The following is a 20,593-nucleotide window of genomic DNA, read 5'->3' as shown; positions in this document are numbered from 1 at the left end:
TCAAATCTGATAGGGACCCCACCCACCCTGCAGAGAAATCAGAGAGGAGGCCAAATCCATGGAAACTGTTCATATGACATACTTTATTTCCAATCTACAACCATTAAAAACCTTTTGTAAGTTTACACTGTACAGTTATTCTCATATCTGAAATAAGACACAGGGGCAGGGAGAGCTGGAGGATTGGGCCAGTTGTCCTAGCACCCAATCCATCTTGGGAAGGAGCCTTTTGAAGACAGAAGTGGGCAAGAGAGAACAGTGGACAGGAGAGGCAGACAGTTTGGCCCAAGGATGCCCTTGGTCCCTTCCCTCCCGAGGGCCTTTCCCTGGGGGTCCCCTAGAGCCCAGGACTGCAGGACCCCTCACCAAGAAACCAGGCTGGGCAGGAAGGGGGCTTTACAGTATTGGCAGAGGTTGGGGGGGGGGGCCAAGGTGAGAGGACAGTTTCTGGCTCTCCTCCCCAGCTTCTGGGGGTTGGAGCTGATTTTTGGCACTGCCTACTCGGTCTCCCTGGAGGTGGGAGGAGGAAGAGGAGGAGGAGCTAGGGATTTAAGATTCTTTCCTTGAAGAGTTAGGTTTCTTACTACTTTAAGAGAGGCCATGAGCCTGTGGTGAGGTTTCCAAGGGATACATGCTCAGGGTCTTTGTTTCACGTCCCCCCCCTCCCCCAACCCGGGACTAACACCTGCTGCCTGGCTAGCACAACCCTACATGGCCTTTTGTGAGCAGAACTGGAACCAAGCTAGACGCAGGGAAAGGAAAAGTGTAGCCTTCTCCCCGCCCTCCAGCTTCCAGGAAGAGGACATAGTTGTTTTGTTTGGCAGGGAGGGGTGGGCAGGGAGAGTTCTCAGTCTCTCAGGCGTCCAGGTGAGGTTGGTATTTTCCACCTGTTCCCGGTCTGGGCCAGCCTCAGTCCCTCACCAGGCCGCACTGATTGCTAGCATAGGTCAGCAGTTGGCCAAGTCCTGTTATACGAGAATCACCTGGAGGGCTTGTTAAACCCCAGCTTGTTGGGCCCCACACCAAAATTTCTAATTCTGCAGGTCTTAGGTAGGGCTAGTACTTTGCATTTCTGCAAGTTCCCAGGTGATGACCCAGCTGCTCTGAGCACCTCCAGGCCTCATCCTCAGCAACCTGGTGTCCTGAGGCAGTGACAGGGAGCTGGGCCACAGCTGGCAAGGCCCAACCTTAGAGGCACCAAAATACCCGGGAAGCTGCTGGAAATAGTCTTGTGGTGAGCCCCCTGTGCGGAGAAGTAAACTAAGGCACAGAGATCAGAGGCAGAGTAGAAAGAGGAGCCAGGATACCAGGGTCCAGTGGAGAGAGGATGGTGATGTAGGATCCCAAAACACGAGGGGTGTTCTGGGGCCCTAGGAATAATCCTGGTGCTCATCATAAAATCATAGAATGGGGAGGCTCATAGAACCAGCCAAACGGAGATCTTCCCAGACCGGGGCAGGGTCTCCAGACTCCCGGCTGAGGTTCCTCTGCACAGGAGCAGTTTGAGTGGCATCAGAACAGAGTGTGACAATGCATCCAGGCCCTGACTACCTCGACCCTTCAAGGATGCTTCGAGGAAACCAGAGCTCCTTCCCTTAGGGCCTCAGGTCCCGCAGGCTGGTGAAGGGCAGGAAAGGGAGGGAAACAGGGCTGATGGGATAAACGGGGGTCCAAGGAGGGTGAGGGAAGAGTAGCAGGGGGTGGGGAGGTGCCCTGGGCAGGGGAATGCAGGCCCAGCATCATTCCCCTTTGGTTCTTGGGTCTGTGGACTTTGCAAACTTCAAACACTGTTGGGAGGGGTAAGGGGTAAAGCCAGGACAAGCTATTCTGGAGGCAGTGCGGCCCAGGGGAGAGCAGAGAGGATAGTGGAGTATCAAATGGACAGACCAATGGATGAATGACCTAGGGAGAGAAGAACACAAGCCAGTCTGCATCTTCTTTACAAACAAGGCTAGGCAGGACTGGGTAGGGTACAGGAGCCCAGAAGTAGGGATTCAAGCCTCCCCTCCCCCCAACAACAGTTGACAGTGATGGGGTCCTGAGGCTGGGGACAGAGAAGATAATGTGGTTCAACAGTGGACCTAGGGGATGTCCTTCTGGGCAGGGAGGTTGCTGGGGCCACACCCAGCGAGAAGGGCTGGTAAGGCTGATGCTCTCCGGGGTGTTGGAAAGGTGCTTCCTGTAGCATGAGAAAACATGAAAGAAAAAAAACAGAACCCAGGAAACACCACCAGATATGACAGCAAACATTGGAGTCAGGTGACCACAGACGCAGGTACTTCCGGGACAGGACGGGAGTGGAGTCTGAGGGGGCAGGGAGGGGTTGCTGAGGTACCAGGGAAGTCCACGGCAGGGGAGCAGAGCTGGAGAGGCCGTCCTGGGAGGGCTGAGGGATGGGTGCTAAAGCAAGCTTGGGCCCCAGAAGAGGAAAACCTGGCCACAGGTCAGGGCCACTTGGTTTGTTGGTGGGAACCGGCCAGGAAAAGGAGGCAGGAGGAGGGGAAGCTTTGGAGGAAGATGACGGGTGGGAGGAGGGGAGCGAACAGAAACTGAGCCCAGAGAGAGGAAGGGGCTTGACCGAGAGCACGGAATGGCAGAGTGGGGTCTCATTCACCACTGGGGATGCAGAATCCGCTAGGAGCAGGAAACCAGCGTTCTGGTCCTGACTCTGCCTTTGGTTTGCTGTGTGGTCTTAGGTGAGCCACTCTCTTCTCTGGGCCCAACTTTTCATCTAAAAAGGTGAAGGGGTTTGACACAAAAGGACAGATACTGTGTGATTCCACTTACATGAGCTACCTAGATGAGGCAAATTCATAGAGACAGAAAGTAGAACAGAGTTTACCAGGGACTTGGGGAGAGGGCAATTTATTGTTCAGTGGGTGCAGAGTTTCAGCCTGGGTGATTAAGAAGTTCTAGAAATGGGTAGTGGTGATGGTTGCATGGTTTCGAGTCTGAGTTTGGTAGTGGCATATTCTGGGTGTCCTGTACCCACATAAAAAAGTCCCCAGTGGGGCAGTGGGTTTACACAGCAAGCAGGACAGAGTTGGGCTGGGGGGTCTGACGGCCCCAGGTCCTAGTCTAGGCTCGATGACTTCCCCGTTAGGTGATTCTGGGATGAGCCCTGCACCTCAGCGTCCTGATCGGCACTAACCCCTGTCCTGCCAAGGCTGCCTCCCAGAGCTGTCCCTGAGAGGTCTGAAGCAGATGTGGATAGGGGATAGGGGAGCAATTTCTAGATAGTGGAGTATTCTAGGTGGGGTGTGCAGGGGATGATTAGGAGTATGAGTGAAGAGGTAGTGGGAGCTTGGGGGACTGGTAAAAGTTGGAAGGTGGGGGACATTCTGGATGGGAGGGGAGAGGGAGGAAGAGCCCAGAAGCTGCGTGGGCAAGAGGAGAACAGGCTGGGTGACGAAACCGCGAAAGGTGCATAGGGGTGCGTATGATGGAACCACGTGACAATCAGCATGTGAGAGGGTGAAGTCTTTGGGCCCTTGACTTTGTCAGCTGGGAGAGCAGCTGGGAGAGGAGTATCCCTGGGAAGACCAAGAGGTGGGGCCCATTTTGAGTTCAGAGAAAGCAAAACCTCTTAGAGGTATTTTTAAATTGGTCAGCCTTTGGTAAGGAACGACCTGGGAGGGAAAGAGGGAGACAGGAATTGGACACAAGACGTCTTGTGCACACAAGATCTAGGAGCCACTGATGTGCCAAAGTGGTCTGATTTTCATTTCAAATACAGACATCATCGTCCCCAGGAGGGTCTAGTTTGGCTCTGGGAAGAGGTCAGACATAAGAAACATGAGGTCATCTGGTTTAGGGCCAACCAGGGCAACTGGCCCCCCACTACCCCCCCCCACCAACTGGTGCCAACACGAGAGATCCAAGCCCAGTGATCTGTAGGGGGGATTAGGACCCCAGGGTTCCTTGGGACTTTGGTGGGAGAGAGTGGAGAAGGTAGAAAAGGAAGAAGGATAGAGGAGGTCGGGGAGAAGGAAGAGGAGGAAGGTGCTGGGAGCCCAGTGGTGGAGGAGGGGTGGAAGGGGAGAAAGGGAAGAAGGGCAGTGTTCCTTCCTGGGACCCCAGTGCTCCAGGGGAATCCCCACTGTGGGTCAGGCAGTTTTCTGCTTTGGGAATGTTACCAAGACTTAAAAGGCATTTGAAGAAACAAACTTAGAAATTACATTCCAAAAGAGTAGAGAGTTTTTACAAACCAACCCCCCCACCCCCAAAAAGAAAATACAACCAGTTACTAATTAAAATGCTAAAAATCAAACCAAACCAATATTTACACATAACATTTTCAACCCCATCAAGCCCCACGTCCAGAGGCTGCTGCAGGAACAGTGATGAGTGGCCTTGCACAGTGGCGTGCAGAAAGTAGACACTTGGACTTTACTGAAAACCAAGATCTGGAGCCTCTGACACCAGCTGGGGGCCGGGCGGCCAGGCGCTGAGACAAGAAGATTGCAAGGACAGTGCTGGACGAGGATGATGGTAAGGCTGAGTGGTCCGCAGGCCTCGGGGTTTGGGTCTCATGAGGATTTCTCCCAAGGCTGAGAGTGCAGTCTCCCTGGCCCTCCATAGCCTGGGGAGGTGGCAGAAGGCCTCTGGCGGCATGGCCTGGTGTGAGCCCCTCACCTGGAGACAACTGTGGAGGGCCCCCTGACCTTTTGAGTGGGAGCAGCAGCACCCCAGGGGAGACCGGCCCATGGCTCCAGTGGCCTGCCTGCTCTGCCACACAAGTCACTATGGCACGAGGAAGTGCCTGGTCAGACTGACATGACCCTCGCATTCTGCCCGCAGGGAACGGAGATGAAGGACTTTGGGTAACTTGTCCAGGTGACCCCAAAAGGGCAGGACTGGGAACAGGTGGGAGTGCAGAGGTGTCTCCTGAGTCCTGGGGGCAAACTCACAAAGCTGCTGACTTTTGGTCTTCCCACATTCTGCAGACAAGCTGCTTCATTCTGGTATTTCCACTCTGGGCCCCCGGCCAGCGGCAGGAGGTCCACGCATCTGTGTGTGTGTGTGTGTGTGTGTGTGTGTGCAACCGATATGGGTTCACTGGCACCAAGGAAGAGGCCAGCTGAGGCCTTTCCCGCCACACTGCAATGAGCCGCACCGCAGTACGTCTGATGGCTCAGGCAGCTCACACGGGTCGTGGGGAAGGGCAGGCAGTGGAGCCGGGGCTGGAAGAGGGGCCAGGAGAGGCCATAAGGCTAAGGAAAGAGGCTGGTGAGAAGGCTGGCAGGTGGTGAGAGCTGAGGCAGGCTGGCAGACACTCACAGGTCCATGTGCAAAGCTGCAATAAACAACATTCTCGAAGTTCAGTCCTGTTTTCCTGTGAGTTCTCACTTGGGGAACTTGGAGAGCTCTCCACGCTCTTGATAGAGCCCTAGTAATCTGTGTTTGACTCATAAAAGAAGGTTTCAGAGGGAGGGAGCAAAATGCGAGGGCAGATGGAGAAATGTTTGGGAAGTGGGGACGTCGGCCCAGCCCCCACCCTGTGAGTGAGGGTTTACAGACTGCTGGGGGCTGGCCAAGTACCAGGCAGTGAGTGAAAAGCAGTGCTCTGAGGCCAGATGGTCAGCAGTATTGCAGTACTGGGGAGCAAGCTGCAGGGCTCCAGATCTACTGGGGGGCCCTCTAAACTTGACCAGGAGACCCGAGCTCAGCAGCCGAGCTGCCTCGTCTGCATGGGGGACCCCATGCCTGCCCATTGTGTTAGAAGCCTCACTTTGTCCGAGTGGCAAGAATACATGTCTCGACCTCCAATAAATTACCTTAGGGACTTTGGGGTAAATTAAATTATTAAAATAAAGTAAAACCACCTTAAATATTTATAGTAAGAAAAATTCAAATAAACAACCGAGGCAAGAAATGTGTTTCCAGGCCCCCGTCCACTGCTGTGTCCTGGGGGCACCGGCCTCTGGGAGCGCTCCTTGGCCTGGCATGGCCAACTGGGAGTCTCTCATTGGGAATAGCTTTGCCCTCCACCAGCCACAGGATGTAAACACAGTGGAGATGCGGCGGCCCTCCAGGCGATCAAGGCAGCGGCATTTAGGCATGTATCTGTGCACCACGCCTTGAAACTGACTCTACCTATTTCTGTTCTGGGAAGGCTGGTGCCCGCCCCCGCAAGTCACATTGCCGAGGGAGGCAGTTCCAGTGGCTACCCAACCCAGAGCCCCACACATTTCCACCTCATCTTCCAGTCCTTGCTGCATCCAGACTATGGACAGGGAGATCCAGGGCCCCAGGATTCCAGGCCAATACCTGGCCCTGGCTACTGCCCTCTCATACCCCCTAGAACCAGAGCAATCTAGAGCAGCGGGGCTGGGAGGAGGAAGCAGCGGAGGGAAGGAAGGGATGGGGGTGATGCCCAGCTCAGCTCCACCAGGAACCCCATGTCGAGTCCTACGGCAAAGCCCGTTCTTGTCATCAGTGTTTCCTCCCCACGAAGGAGGACATGGTTGGCAGGGAACATCTCTGTGAGCCCTTTTCCCTGAGGAGCACGGCCAGAACTGCATCCTTTCCTTGGCTCTTCTGAGAAGTGGGTGTGGGCAGAACCAGGCGAGGCTCTCCCAACGGACTGGCTCCCAGGGATCTCTCTGGAGCCACCTCTGAAGCCTAGCTGTGGTGTTTCTCCCACTCACGGCCTTCCCCTGGGAAGTCAGAGATCCACCCAGTAGTCAGCAGGAGACCCCGCTTTACCTGGATGGGAAAGCTGTTCTCTGGCAGTGGTGTAGCTGCTGTCCCTCCAGGGCGAGACGAAGCCGAGGGCGTGGGCCCCTCGCCTCGTCCCCTCTCTGCTGGTTCCCTTCAGCGATCCAGGGACTGGGCTGGTTGAGGTGGGGAGCCCGGCTGCTCTGTCACTCGCTGGGGGGAGCTGCCCTCTCCTCCCCACCCCAGCCGGACTCTGAAGGGTGCAGCCGGCACTTGGAAGGAGAGTGGCGGAGGGCAGAGCGGGACGGCCGGGCGAAGCAGGAGGTGAGAGACTGGGTGCTACAGTCACAAACAGCATCCTAGGAGAAGGGAGGAAGAAGTCAGGAGGAGCCAAGAGGCACTGACCACCCAGAGGCTGCATGGTCAGCCGGGTAAGGAACTTGGACTCAGCCGTGCCTGGGGACCAATTCCCAGGGGCTATGGCCCCTCTCTGGACCAATTTTTTAAAATTGTTTTTCTCCCATTAGAACAATAATATATATTCATAAATAACATTCCAGAATGTAATGAATTCTGGAATACACAGAGAAGAAAGTGGACGCTGTCCATCAAAGATAAATTCTCAACATCACACAAGCATACATTTATCAAAATGACATCATCTCCTACTGCCTATTTCGTAACTGCAAAACATTTAACACTTTCTGTCACTATGTAAACCTAGATTTCCTTAATTTATTTATCCAATTCATGTTTTATGTGCATTTTAGGTAGTTTCTCATTTTTTACTATTATCAACACAACAGCAATAATGGTTAAAGGTGCTGGTATAGAAATAGATTGCTTGGTTCAAATCCCAGCCCTGCCACTTACCAGCTGTGTGACCTTAGGTAAGTTACGTAAGCTCTCTGAACTTTGATTTCCTTCTAAGATGAAGGACATGATACCTTCTTCAAAATTGTTGTGAGGGTCAAATCAAATATGATATGCAAAGCATTTGGCATAGTGCCTATTAAGTATTCAATAAATGTTAGCAATTTTTATTAATAATGCCATACATTTATTTATACAAGTATGTTCTCCCACCCCTGTGAATGTTTCCATAGGCTACATTTCTAGAAGAACTACTGGGTCAATGGGTAACATGCACATTTTACACACTGAAAAATATTTGGATTGGGGCGCCTGGGTGGCGCAGTCATTAAGCATCTGCCTTCAGCTCAGGGCGTGATCCCGGCGTTGTGGGATCGAGCCCCACATCAGGCTCCTCCGCTATGAGCCTACTTCTTCCTCTCCCACTCCCCCTGCTTGTGTTCCCTCTCTCGCTGGCTGTCTCTCTCTCTCTCTGTCAAATAAATAAATAAAACCTTAAAAAAAAAAAAAGAAAGAAAAATATTTGGATCAACTTTAAAATCAACTTTCAAAATACAGCCAGCTTGTACCTTTGTCTCTTGATGTACATATATGGTTCTATGGGTGTGATCGTTAATTTTATGTGTCAACTTGACCACAGAGTGACCAGGTATCTGGTCACACATTATCCTGAGAGCTTCTGTGAGGTTGGTTTTGGATAAGATTAACATTTAAATCAGTAAAGCAGACTGCCCTCTCTAATGTGGGTGGGCCTCATCTAATCAGTTGAAGGCATAACAGAACAAAAGGGCTGACTCTCCCTGAATAAGAAAGAATTCTTCCTGTCTGTTGGTCTTAGGACTGGAACTACATTAGCTACATGTGCTTTATTGGAATGACATCACTGGCTCTCCTGGTTTTCAGGTTTCTGAGTTCAGACTGGAATAAACCATCAGCTCTCCTGGGTCTCCAGCTTGCTACCTTACCCTGTAGATCTTAGACATGTCAGCCTCCATAACTATGGGAGCTAACTCCTTATTATAAATCTGTCTCTCTGTATAAAAACACATGTATACAGACACATAGACACAGATAAACACACTCATACATACATATAGCTGATTGGTTTAAAAAAAATTTTTTTAGGGGCGCCTGGGTGGCACAATCATTAAGTGTCTGCCTTCGGCTCAGGGCGTGATCCTGGCGTTATGGGATCAAGCCCTACATCAGGCTCCTCCGCTATGAGCCTGTTTCTTCCTCTCCCACTCCCCCTGCTTGTGTTCCCTCTCTCGCTGGCTGTCTATCTCTGTCAAATAAATAAATAAATAAATCTTCAAAAAAAAAATTTTTTTTTTAAGTATAGCCACAGGGCTCGAACTCACAACCCTGAGATCAAGAGTCCCATGCTCCACTGACTGAGCCAGCCAGGTGCCCCACCAAACTGTCTTTCAAAAGAGTACACCCAATTTCTACAGCCTCTAGTAGTACGTGGTTAGTGTTTGTTTGTTAATTTGAGAGAGAGAGAAACAGTGCAAATGAGAGAGCACAAGCAGGGGGGGAGGGCAGAGGGAGAGGGCGGAGCAGGCTCCCCGCTTATTGGGGTGTCCGACATGGGGCTCGATCCCAGGACCCCAGGATCACAACCTGAACTGAAGGCAGATGCGTAACTGACTAAGCCAACCAGCCACCCCTGTGGTTAATGTTTTATTTCTCTATACTCTCAACCAGCTGTCTACACTTAAGAAAAAATTTTCAGTTTAATGTACATACTGAACATATTATAAAAATATGCCTTACTGAATTCTCCTAGACTAAATACACCCACTGTATTAGGGTTCTCCAGAGAAACAGAACCAACAGGCTGTGTGTGTGTGTCTGTGTCCATATGTGTGTATAGATGAAAACTGAGAGGGAGGCAAACCATAAGGGACGCTGAACTCTAGGAAACAAACTGGTTTGCTGGAGGAGAGGTGGGCGGGGGATGGGCGAACTGGGTGATGGACATGAAGGAGGGCACTTGATGTAATGAGCACTGGGTGTTGTATACAACTGATGAATCACTAAATTCTACCTCTGAAGCTAATAAAAAAATCGTTTTTAATCTTTAAAAAAAGACAATTTGGCAATATTAATCAAATGCCTTTAAAATTTTTATATTCTTTTATCCTATAATCCCATTTCTGCAACTTAAACCTAAGGAAATAATCCAAAACGTGGACAAATGTTTTTGCACCAAGATATCCACCACAGCCTTATGTATGATAGAGAAAAATTAGAATCACCTAAACATACAATACATACAAATGGGTCAATCCTAGCCCATGCCACCTCTCTGCACCCTGACCTACGACCTTTACTGAGTGCACTGCAGGCCACACGATACCACCCCTGACCCCAGCTGATTAGACCACAGGGGTACACTGGACTCAAGTTAGACCAATCACAGTTCCTTCTATCTTCTAGGATTGTGGAATTGGGACAGAGGGATCTGAGTCAGTGTCTTAGGTGCCTGAACTAGAAGATGTTATAAAAGCAGAGCTGGGGCCATACATGCAAATGCAGCAGAGAGAGACAGAGGAAGAAAGCGGACATCAGAGAAAACAAAGCTCAAGGGAGAGGAGAGGGAGACAGACAAGGTGCTGAGGCCTTTGGGTCCCTGTGCTTGCGATGCATAAGATACTCCACCATTTGCCTTTCTGGAAAACTAACTTATATGCATTTTTTACTAACATGCAAATAATCCCTAACCAAATCTGAAATTGGTATCAGGAGTGGGGTGTGCAGCAGAAGATTCTCAGAGAAAATGGAAGCACTTAGGCATAGAGTCTTAGGGGGCTGGGCAGGGGTATGCCGGAAAACGTTTAATAACTAGTCTTCCAGGAGTGAGGGGAGAAGCCCTGATGTGGAGCATTTGTCAGTTTGCATGGTGTAAACCCTCCCACTGCAGCCGGTCTCAAGGTGCCCAGTGTTTTACTGAACACAGATACACACGATTAGCTCACATCGACCAAACAGGCTGCTCCAGCACACCAGTGCAGGGGAGCAGTGAGTACGCCTCTTCCCTGGAGGGGATGCTAGCCATCGCCGGTGTGCAGTGGCAAAGCAGCTAGTTAAGCCTTGCTCGCTCGCCTCTCGGTGTCCAGACCATATGCCCATCAGGTCTGTTGTTCCGGGTCTGGGCCTTCTAACCCCCATCCATCCATCCATCCATCCATCCACTTATTGATTAGTAAGTGGGCTCTACGCCCAACATGGGGCTTGGACTCACGCCCGCAAGACCAAGAGTCACACGCTCTACCGACTGAGCCCGTCAGTCACCCGCCCTCAACCCCCATTCCAGACCAGCAAAAGGCCTTTTTGAAACACACAACCATATTCCCAAGTTTGAAAACCAAGAGAGTTTGGGCCTTATAAGTCAACCCTCCCTCCCAAGAAAAAGAGTAGACCCCACACACCCACCTCATTGGGAGGAGCTGTGGCTCCATCTCCGTCCCGGGGGACACCATCCTTCCCCACCTGGGGGAGCACCGAGAGTCTGGCCTCCTCGCTGCCACCGGACTTGGCTGCCTTCTTGTTCAGGATTCTGGCCATGCCCTCTGGCTGATGGTAGCTGGCGGGGGAGAGGGGCTCAGGCTTCTTGGTGCTGTCCTCCCCTGCCGCTGAGGTGGGGCTTGGTGCCCGGCCACACACATTGCGGAAGAACTCCTGCACGATGCCGTACTTCGGAGGCTCGGGCTTGGCCCGGGCCTCGGACATGCCCAGTTTCCAGACAGACTCTGTGCTCCCCGAGTGCTCCACCACACTGAAGAGGCTGGACAGCCCATCATTGATGTTCCGCAACACGGGGCTATCCCGCGTGGTGGTGGAGCGGGCCCAGGCCGAGCCATTCTGCTTGCCCTGGTGCAGGTTCCAGAGGCTGCGGTCCTTGGCGCTGTCCAGCTTGGACACAGACCGCCTCTGGAGCTTTGGCGAGCCGTACTTGGGGGAGCAGCACGGCCGCTCGATGCGCGAGTGCACCTTGTCCAGGGAGGAGGAGATCTGCTTGCTGCGCACAGACACAAGCGAGGAGCTGCGAGGTGACCAGCTCTTGCCGTGGAGACTGCTGCGGGGGGGGTCGGTCTGCAGGCCCACGCTGACTGTGCGGATGGTCTGCGTGCCCACGCTGGCCAGGCCCACCGTCTGGCTGGACGTGCTCTTCACTTTCCTCTCCAGGGAGCCCGAGCGCATGGCCTGGCGCACGCAGTTGGTGATCTCCTTCATGTCGTCGCTCATGTTGCCAGACATCTCAAAGTCGTGCAGGGCCGCTGGGAAGCCGGGCCCGGCCGCCGAGGGGCTGCCCCCCGAGCCTGCATCCAAGCGCTGCCGTGAGAAGTTGCACAGCCACCGGCTGTAGGAGCTCTCGGCCAGCCCATCGGCCTCGGCCGACTCTTTGGGCTTGGCCGTGGTGAAGAGGAAGCCGGGCTCGATGATGATCTTGCCCTCCCTGTCGTGGACCACGGGGACGCCCAGGCGTCGGGCCACCGGGGGGCTGTAGTACACGCGGATGCCCGTCTTGTCGGGGGCCGTGTAGCTGCGCTGCATCTGCCGCCCGGCCGGCTCCTGGCAGCCCAGGGGGCCCAGGCGGCTGCAGTCCCGCGGCGAGAGCCCGGGCTGCTCCTGGGCCTCCTTCTCCGTGTCCACCGGCTGGGTGCCCACAAAGGCAAAGGCAGGGTTGTTGGGCAGCTTCTTACCCCGGGTAGCATCACCGGCAAGGTAGGGGGAACAGTCAAGCAAACTTTCAAACTCAGACATGGAGGAAACAGATTTGGTCCTGGGAGGAGCGGAGGAGGAAAGAGCCGTGTTAGTGGGAGAAAAGAGAGAGGGAGCAGGCACTCTGGTCTTCCTCCCTGGTCCACGCACTGCAACGAGGGCCGGGACCACGACCGTCCTGCTCACCTCTTACGGAAGACACCGCTGAGCCCTGCGCCACGCCACCTTGGCACCCGCGCCTACACACCCAACCCAGCGCACGCCGGGCACCTGCCGTTCTCCGCCTAAGGGCTTTTTGTGACTGCAACAGCACACTCGGCCTCCATGGGAGCTACAAACATCACAGAGTTTGGCCCCCAGACCCAGTCCTCAACAAACAATGGGCGGATATGGTGGCTCAGCACCCAGCCTCCTTGTTCCTTGGGTGGGAGAACTCCACGTTGCATGCTCCGCTCTGGCTCCCAGAGCTTCTCAGCAAAACTGAGCCACAGTTGTCCACAGAATGACAACATCCCCCTTTACTGGCTGCCTTCCCTTCCTTGTGTCACTTCCAGTGCCTCCCAAATCCCTTCCCAAACAAACCATTTGCACTCAGATCCTTGTCTCAGGATCTTTGAGACAAGTTCTCGAATCTTCTGTTGGCTTTTGGGGGAGTGGGGAACTCAAATAAGAGGTCACTAAATCTCTGGCAAAGACCTGGCACCTGTTGCCTGATGACCAAAAAGTGCCAGGCAGATGTTAAGTGCATCTCAGAGGCCAGATGACTTGGCCCTCTAGTAACTCTAGCAGACAGCTCCTATTATTCCCACGAGAGAGATGGCAAGTATCAGCCAAGGTCACACTCCTGGAAACGGGAGAGAGGGAATTCAAACCCCGCCCTCTGACTCCACAGCCTCCTACCCCAGCCCCCCTGGCATGAGGTTGCTCTCACGGCTCTGATGAGGTTCTGTCGCCCTCATTCTATTCATGGGTTTCCTAACAGTGGAGACATGGCCCTGACAGGCCCGTGGTCTCCCTGGCCACAGCGCAGGGCTGGGCCTAGAGGGAGCTGCTCAGTAATCCCAGCAACGGAAGCCCAGCCTGATTCCCGAACTCCAGATACAGGGAGAAGGAACCCCAAGAGGAGCTGAATAGTTTCTTTCAAAGCTAGAATATATGGGGACAGGTTTTCAGGCATGTCCACAAAGAAACAAGAAAAATTGTGGGCTGGAATTCTCAGTGTTCCAAGCTTCCCAGCTCCTGAGTGGCTTTGGTGCCATAGAAACCATATCCCAGGGTTCTCCCAGCTCCGCTGAGGTGCCATGGTGGGTGCATGGGGCGAGGAAAAGAAGGCAGGCAAAGGGGTAGGGCAGGGGAGGGGTGCCAGGGCAGGGCAGGGAGAGGGGATGCCAGCACCTTTTTAAGGCAGTGCCCCCAAGGTCAGCTTCAGAAACCGCCTCCTTGTCGAGAATCTTCTCGCTCCGTGTCTGTCAAGGAAGAGAGGCAGGAAGGGTGAGTTCTGGCCACCAGGGCACCGAGGGAAGGGGACAGGGGGTCAGTGCAAGAGCTGACCAGGGATCCCACGCCTGAGTCTCCTCTTGTAGAGCAGAAGTGATGTCAGCACTGATCTGGAATGCCTGTTGGTTAGTTTCTGACTATAGAGGGTCTAACACTCCCTTCATAGGTACGTGATCCAGGCTTGGCCAATCAGAGCTCCAAGAGAGAACCCCAAGGAGAGAGTCCTTTTGGAAGTTATTCTGAATGTGGTGCGCCAACAAAGCAGCCAGGGACCACAGCTCAGCTGGTGGTGACAGCAGTGACCTCACGGTTCCTGCTCAGGGCTTGTCTTTCCCCCAGTTCCAGAGCAGGCCCGCTGGGACTTACACCCATTTTTCTGAAGCTGCATCACCAGCCCTCTTGAGCCCCAGTTAAATCATCTCCTGCCTCAGTTCCCCACAATTAGTGTTTGTGGCTTGCAACCAAATCTCCTGGCACACCACTTCCTTGGGCTGTCCTGATCAAAGAGCTGGTATGGTCACTGTTTGGTCACTGAGAATGTTGCTATGTGGACAAGGCACCCGAGGCTTAGGAGCAAATTTCACCGAAGTGACCTAACCGGTCCCCACAGAGAGGGTGGGCTAAAGCAGAGAATGTGATTCTCATTTTACCAGGGAGGCCACTGGGGCCCAGGAAGGGAGAGAGTGACTCGCTCAAGACCACAACGCTATTCAGAGGCCTGGCTTTTCAGAAAGGCACAGCTGAAACCAAGAGAGAACAAGCATCTGGCCAAGAACACAGAGACACCCAGGCTCTCTCCCCGGCATGGGAGGATGGAACCGACAGAGGGCTCCGCACAAATCCCCAGCCATCGGCAGAAACGATGGGGTAGAGATCCCAGGACTGAGGAGCCCAGAATGCAAGGGGGTGACCTGTGGGACAGAGTTAGCCTCCTCCCTGTCACACCTCCCCCCTAGGTGAGGGACTTAGCAGTGTAGCCAGGAGCCAAGAGAACACGGATGGCCTGCTACCCCGCTCACCTCTTTCCAGCTGTTGTCCTGCTTCTCCAGGTCTGAGTGCTTCAGGATCCAGGGTTCAGCGGCCTTCTGCAGCTGGGCAAGGGTAAAGAGGATGGTCAGTGGCAGGTGAGGCTGGACAGTGGAGCCTCGCTCTGTGCAGGGCCAATCCCCAGGCTCTGCTCATAGCCCGGATGACCCAGTCATGGATGAGGAACCATCTTCCCAGTGGGCAGCAGCTCCGAGCCACCAAAAGATGGATTTGGAAAACGACCACGAAAGCAACCACTTACAGGCGCCCTCATAGATGCCCTACTATCTGCTCGCTGTGCGTCTTCATGCTGCAGTTCCTGGACCGGCTAGGTCAGCTAAGCAGCATCCCTAGTGTGAGGGCTCCACATTAGCAATGAGGCCGGCCCCTACACTCTGTCCTGAACAGCTCTCTATGAAAGAGGCAAGTAAACAATATGCAGCTTATGATTACATGATTGATTTAAAAAAAAACACAAAAAACCAACGATCTCTGTGAATATAAATTTAAGTAGCAGAAAAGGGAAGGAATGGGTTGGAGTATGCTTTTGCAATATTTGGGTCTTATATAGAGATGAAGTCCTGATTTATGTAATTAAGAGAAAAAGTAAAACAAAGGAAAAGAGTCAAAATAAAGAGTGGCACATAGCAGCTTGGTGAGTGGCAGCCGGGTACACAATGTGAACTGCAGTAGGGTGTAATGGTCAATGACGGTTTTTCCCAACCCCCCTCTTTTGGTCAGAGGACTCTAATCTTCCCAGATTTTCAGGGTCCGGTAGGCTCTAAGGGTAGGCACATGCCTTCCAGCTGGCCAGTCAGCCTTGAGGAAAAGGAAAACTCTCTATTGCCTTTGGAAGGCGGGAAGATATGAGCACGAAACTAACAGTAACCGTATCTGAGGACAGCTGGCTTATGAATAAAGCACAGAGGAAAGCAAGCCTGAGAGACTGGCCTGTTAGGTTCTCCGAGCACCTGGATCCAGCTATAACTGAAGGAGATCCCAGCCCCGGCCGTCTCCCACAGTGAATCCCCGCTGTGGCTGCAGCAGGCCTCACCTGGCTCAGGCGGTTCTGCAGCTCCTTCACCTGCTGCTCCACCTGCTGCTTCTCACCCTGAAGCCGCTCCACCAGCTGCAGCTTCTCCTGGCTCCAGTTGCGCTCGCTGATCTGCAGCTGCCGCGTCAGCTCCATGACGGCGCTGTAGGACTCGGCCAGCAGGTGCTGCTGCTCCTCACGCTCCCTCTGGAGGGCGGCCTTCCAGTCGGGCCCTGCCCGCTCCCCAGCCCCCTTGCCAGCCTTCAGCTCCATCTGCAGCGGAAGCAAGAGCAAAGTGGGTGGCTGGTCCCAGAAGACCCTTCCTCTGGCCCCGGGGCCACCCTCCTTCCCTCTCAGGCACCAGCAGGGGGCGGCAGGGGGAGAGCTCCGCTCTGAAGACCCCTCGCCTGCTGACTGCCCCACGAAGAACTCAGCCCTCCTCACCATCAGGGCTTGCATGGAGCTCTCTCCACACACTAAGGGCTTTTCAAGCATTATCTCAGCATCTTCGTGAAATCTCAGCAAGACAACTATCGCTTAGGAGATTTTACAGAGGAGAAAGAGGTTTGAAGAGGTGAGGTTATTTGCCCCAGGTCACATAGCTACAAAATGGCAGAGTTTCCTAGTTATTGCTTCTCAGATTTTATCAACTCTCACAAGTGGTCTGGGTTTATGGCTGGGGGGCCATGCACCCACAGGCACCCAATGAAAGCGTGCAGGAATCAGTCCAGCGTGATGGCCTTCGCGGCACCGAGGCTCGGGGCGGCCAGAGGTGAACATGTAGCCTCAAGCATCAGTGGACCCCAGATTCCCCAGGCTGTGGTCTGGTCTGTTAACCCCCATAAGGGCCAGTCAGCTTCCCAGTGGGTAGGGGCACCTGGAATGGCTGGGTCTGGGGGGCAGCAGGAACAGTCCGAGGAAAAGAGGGTGATATGGGGAAGTGAGAAGTCTGTGAGCACTGGGAAGAAGGTTGGGATCATAGTAATGAGAAGCCAGGAGGGGCAGAGGTTGGGGAGCAAAAGTCAGGTCTGCTACTTACTAGCTGGGTGACCTTGGGAAAGAAACTTAACCCTTCTGTGCTGGTTTTGTTACCTGTCCAGCAGTGATCATCAGTGCATACCCCACCCCACCCCCCAACAGGGCCCATGATGCCCAGGAAGGCAGCTTGCAGCAAGGGCAGACTTGGAGGAAGCTGGGACCTGAAGAGTCGTGGCAGGTGGGGGTGGTGGTGATGGTCAGGGCATTCTCTCTGAGTGAGAGGAAACCCACCCTCTCACTTTTCAGACCAGAAGAGGGCAGCAACTTGCCTCCGGGCACACAGCAGAGACCACACCTCTAGGGCTCCTGGTTAAGGCTCCTGTGGTCACACTGGGTTGTGGGGAGGAGAGTCCCTTGGTTTGTGTGGAAGGAGTAAAACAAAGCCAGGTAGCAAGGGACGAAGGGAATCTTTATGAGGAGAGGGGGCAGCAAATGAGGACAGCAGGTAGCAGAAGTGTGGCCATGTGTGTGAAGGATGTCACCAGGTGCAGACAGGCAATTAAGCATCTGGCCTCACCTGTGAACCCATGGTGCAGCAGACGTGCCGATGATGTCCCATGCCCATTTGTCAATCCTTCACTTTCCTTCCTTGGCTCAGTGACTCCCAGTCCCCAGTGTTTCTGGCACCCTTGCTGTGTGCCTCAAGGTAAATCTCTTGCCCTCTCTGGGTCACAAGAGGAGGTGAAGGGGTTCCTATGCTTCTTAGGAGCATGGCTTGGGCACCATGCTCCCAGATCGGACAGCTGTGAGGGCTTAGGTGAGGGAAGAACAAAGGGGGAAATGTCTCTGGCAGGTAGGGGACTCACCTGGGCAGTATGGCTCTTCAGCTCTGCCCGCTCTGTCTCCCAGGTGGCCTTGGCCTTGGCAAACTGCTGCTGGAGCTCAGTCAGGCCGCGGCGTTCATCCCGAAGCAGCCAGCACAGCTCCTTCAGCGTCACCTTCATGTCGGCCAGCGTCTTGATATATTCATTGGGCTGCAGATGGGGGCAAGGCCTGGGTCAGGAGCTTCGGAGGGGCGGGAAGGGGAGCCTGGCTTGGGAACACTCACCCAGAGTCCAGCCGAGGACTCTACCCGGTCTCAAGTAAACCCCATGACCTCCCCAGGTCATCTCACCCGGCCAAGCCCAGGCCTGGCCACTTCCTAGGCTGACATGTGCCCCAGCCTCACATGAACAAAAAAACCCAAGGTTACAGCAATTATTATTCAGCCTAAATGTGAGATGGGCCCTGGCTTCTTCGAGCTTCTGCAGAGGCTAGGCCCTGGGTCTTTATCCTTGCCCAAGATGTGCCTCTCTGACCCACCGTGGGCCCCACGGGGAATCCGAACTATGTAGCCTCCCTGACGGTCTGACTCAGTCCCCATCTTCTCTCCTTGGCCCATGACCTGTTTCCCATCTACCCAAGCTCGCTGTGTATGACCCTGGGAGCCTGACTCCATCGCTCTCTCTGCCCCATGGCTTAATTTGAGGGTTCCTGACTCCAGGCCACAAGGCCTCTCTTCATATGACCCCAACCTGATGTCCTTATCCCCACTATGTACACCTCAAGCCTTGGCCAATGCCAGAATACCCTACCACACCTCTGCACACGCAGTTCTCTAGGTCCAAAAGGGCCTTTCCCCACTCTCTATTATGTAAGCTCTCATTCACCCTTCAAAACCCGCCACCTATTACCCCTTCTCCATGACACTGTCCCCTATACTCCCGACAGAATTAACTGCTCTCCTGCATGTGCCCACACAGTCCATCAGCTGTCACTGCCCCTGGATGACGAATGAACCCCACAGCACTAAGCATCTGGGGCCAGTACCCAGGTAATGACCCTCTGCAGCTCCGGTGCCCCATGTAAGACAGGTCAGGGAAGGTGGCAGGAAGCGATCGCTTTGTTAGACAAAGGAAGCAGGGGCAGGACAGGACCGGGAACAGGCTGGGAACGCACCGTGTTTTGGGTCCAGCTGTCCCCCGCGCAGGTCTTGTTATCTGAATGTTGAGCATTTAATTCCTCTTCCTCCATTAGCAGGTACAGCTCCTTCATGCTATTTACCTGTTTTTAAAAAGCCACATTCAACAGGGGCTGGAAGGGTGTCATGCCAGGGAGTCTGAGCATCAGGAGAGGGGATTCAGGCTAGCGGCCCGGATGGGAAGGGTACGACACAGCGAGGCAGAAAGAAAGAATGGGGGTTTATGGTCCAGGATGGACCAAAGGCAGTCTAGTTGGACACTGATTTCCCAATTTTTAACTTTGGCTCCCGGGCACGGTCAAGGCCTGGAGCGCAGCTGGAAAGGCAGGCCCTTCTGTCTTCCCATACCACCTCTTCTGCCCCCAGGGCCATGAGGCATCTGGAGAGCTACTCAGAAATAACCATGTTGCCAGGCTGGGTCAACAGGTAGGCCTGTGGGTGGGATAAAAGGGCCATGGGCACCCCCATAATTATAGAAAAGGCAACCAAAGGTTTGGGTGGACAGACGGAGCCTTCCTGGGTGGGGATTTGCTGCTGATGAATTCTGCATAGAAGTCCAGAGCCAGCCAGGGAAACCAGGGTACTGGTTGAGGCTGGGAATGAAGCAAGCTTCTGACTGGGGCACTCATTCATCATTCACTCAACAAAGAGTTATTAAAAACTAGCATGCACCAGGCCCTGTGCCCGGAGCTGAGGATACACCAGTGAGCAAGACAGACAAGAACCCTTGTCCCCGTTAGCTTCCATTCCAGTAGCAGGAAAACAAACAAACAAGTGAAAGGTATGAAATGGCATTAAATGTCTGCAGTGTCACACAGTGACACTGTTCCACCACGGGGAACAAGAGCAAGCCAAGGAGCTGGGGTGTGTGTGCTGCGTGTGGGTGGTCAAGGAGGGCCTCAGAGACATGCTGGTATTCAGGCAACGTCCTGAAAGAGCTAAGACAAAATAAGCCATGTGAAGACCTGCAGGTTGAAATTTCCGGGGAAAGGGCACAGCAAATGCAAAGGCCCTGAAGTGGGAACATGTCTGTGTGAGGGAAGCAAGAGAGCCAGGGAGAAAGTGAGAGAGGTACGGGGAACAAGGCCCGGGACTTGCAGGGACTTCGGCTTCTGCTCTGGGTGAAATGGGAGCCAGGGGAGGACTGTGAGCCGAGGGAGGGACGCCCACCTGACTTGCGGTTTCAAGGAGATCACTGCAGCTGCTGAGCTTACTGGGCAACAACAGAACCCCATCACAAAACTCCAGGGGATGCCATCCACGTGGAGTATACGCTGCCCAGGAAACCTCGTCCTACCCTTCTGGATGTAAGATGCTTGGTGCAAGGGTGCAAGAGCAGAGCAGGGAGACCAGGTAAGAGGCTGCAGTGAAAATCCAGTCAAGAAGTGACGGTGGCTCAGCCAGGACAGAGGGCAGAGTGGCTGGGTCAGACTCTAGATAGATTCTGGATAGAGTCACAATGTGTAAGAAAGGCCATTGAAGCCGTGTACCTGGATAAGGTCCTCAAGGGAGCAGGTGTAGGTAAGGGAAAGATGTGGCCCACGGGCTGAGCCCTGGGGACTCTGACGTTGAGAGAGGTCAGGGAGAAAAAGAGGGTCCAGCCAAGGAGATCGAGAAAGAGCAACCAGTGAGGTGGAAGGAAACCCAAGAGAATGTGATGTCCTAGAAACCAAATGATGAAGGGTTTCTTTTTTTTTTTTTTTTTAAGATTTTATTTATTTATTTGACAGAGATAGAGACAGCCAGCGAGAGAGGGAACACAAGCAGGGGGAGTCGGA

General features: G+C 53.7%; 1 protein-coding gene across 1 annotated transcript in view; it reads right to left on the bottom strand.

Annotated features, from left to right (window-relative positions):
• Positions 1-55: 55 nt before the first annotated feature.
• MTCL2 (microtubule crosslinking factor 2) overlaps positions 56-20,593 on the bottom strand; it is a 67,885-nt gene continuing 47,347 nt past the window's right edge. Inside the window, exons 9-15 of the mRNA XM_045804558.2 lie at positions 18,794-18,898; positions 17,662-17,829; positions 15,839-16,090; positions 14,778-14,849; positions 13,657-13,727; positions 10,972-12,322; positions 56-7,019 (exon numbers count right to left, since the gene is read on the bottom strand). Of these exons, the coding sequence (XP_045660514.2) occupies positions 6,867-7,019; positions 10,972-12,322; positions 13,657-13,727; positions 14,778-14,849; positions 15,839-16,090; positions 17,662-17,829; positions 18,794-18,898 (2,172 nt within the window). The 3' untranslated portion in view covers positions 56-6,866. The remainder of the gene's footprint in view (positions 7,020-10,971; positions 12,323-13,656; positions 13,728-14,777; positions 14,850-15,838; positions 16,091-17,661; positions 17,830-18,793; positions 18,899-20,593) is intronic.

The sequence above is a fragment of the Ursus americanus genome, chromosome 22, assembly GCF_024610735.1.
Source record: "Ursus americanus isolate L20-20 chromosome 22, mUrsAme1.1.p, whole genome shotgun sequence".
Classification (NCBI taxonomy): domain Eukaryota; kingdom Metazoa; phylum Chordata; class Mammalia; order Carnivora; family Ursidae; genus Ursus; species Ursus americanus.
Note: the sequence above shows the minus strand (reverse complement) of the source record. Positions and strands in the feature narration are given on the sequence as shown.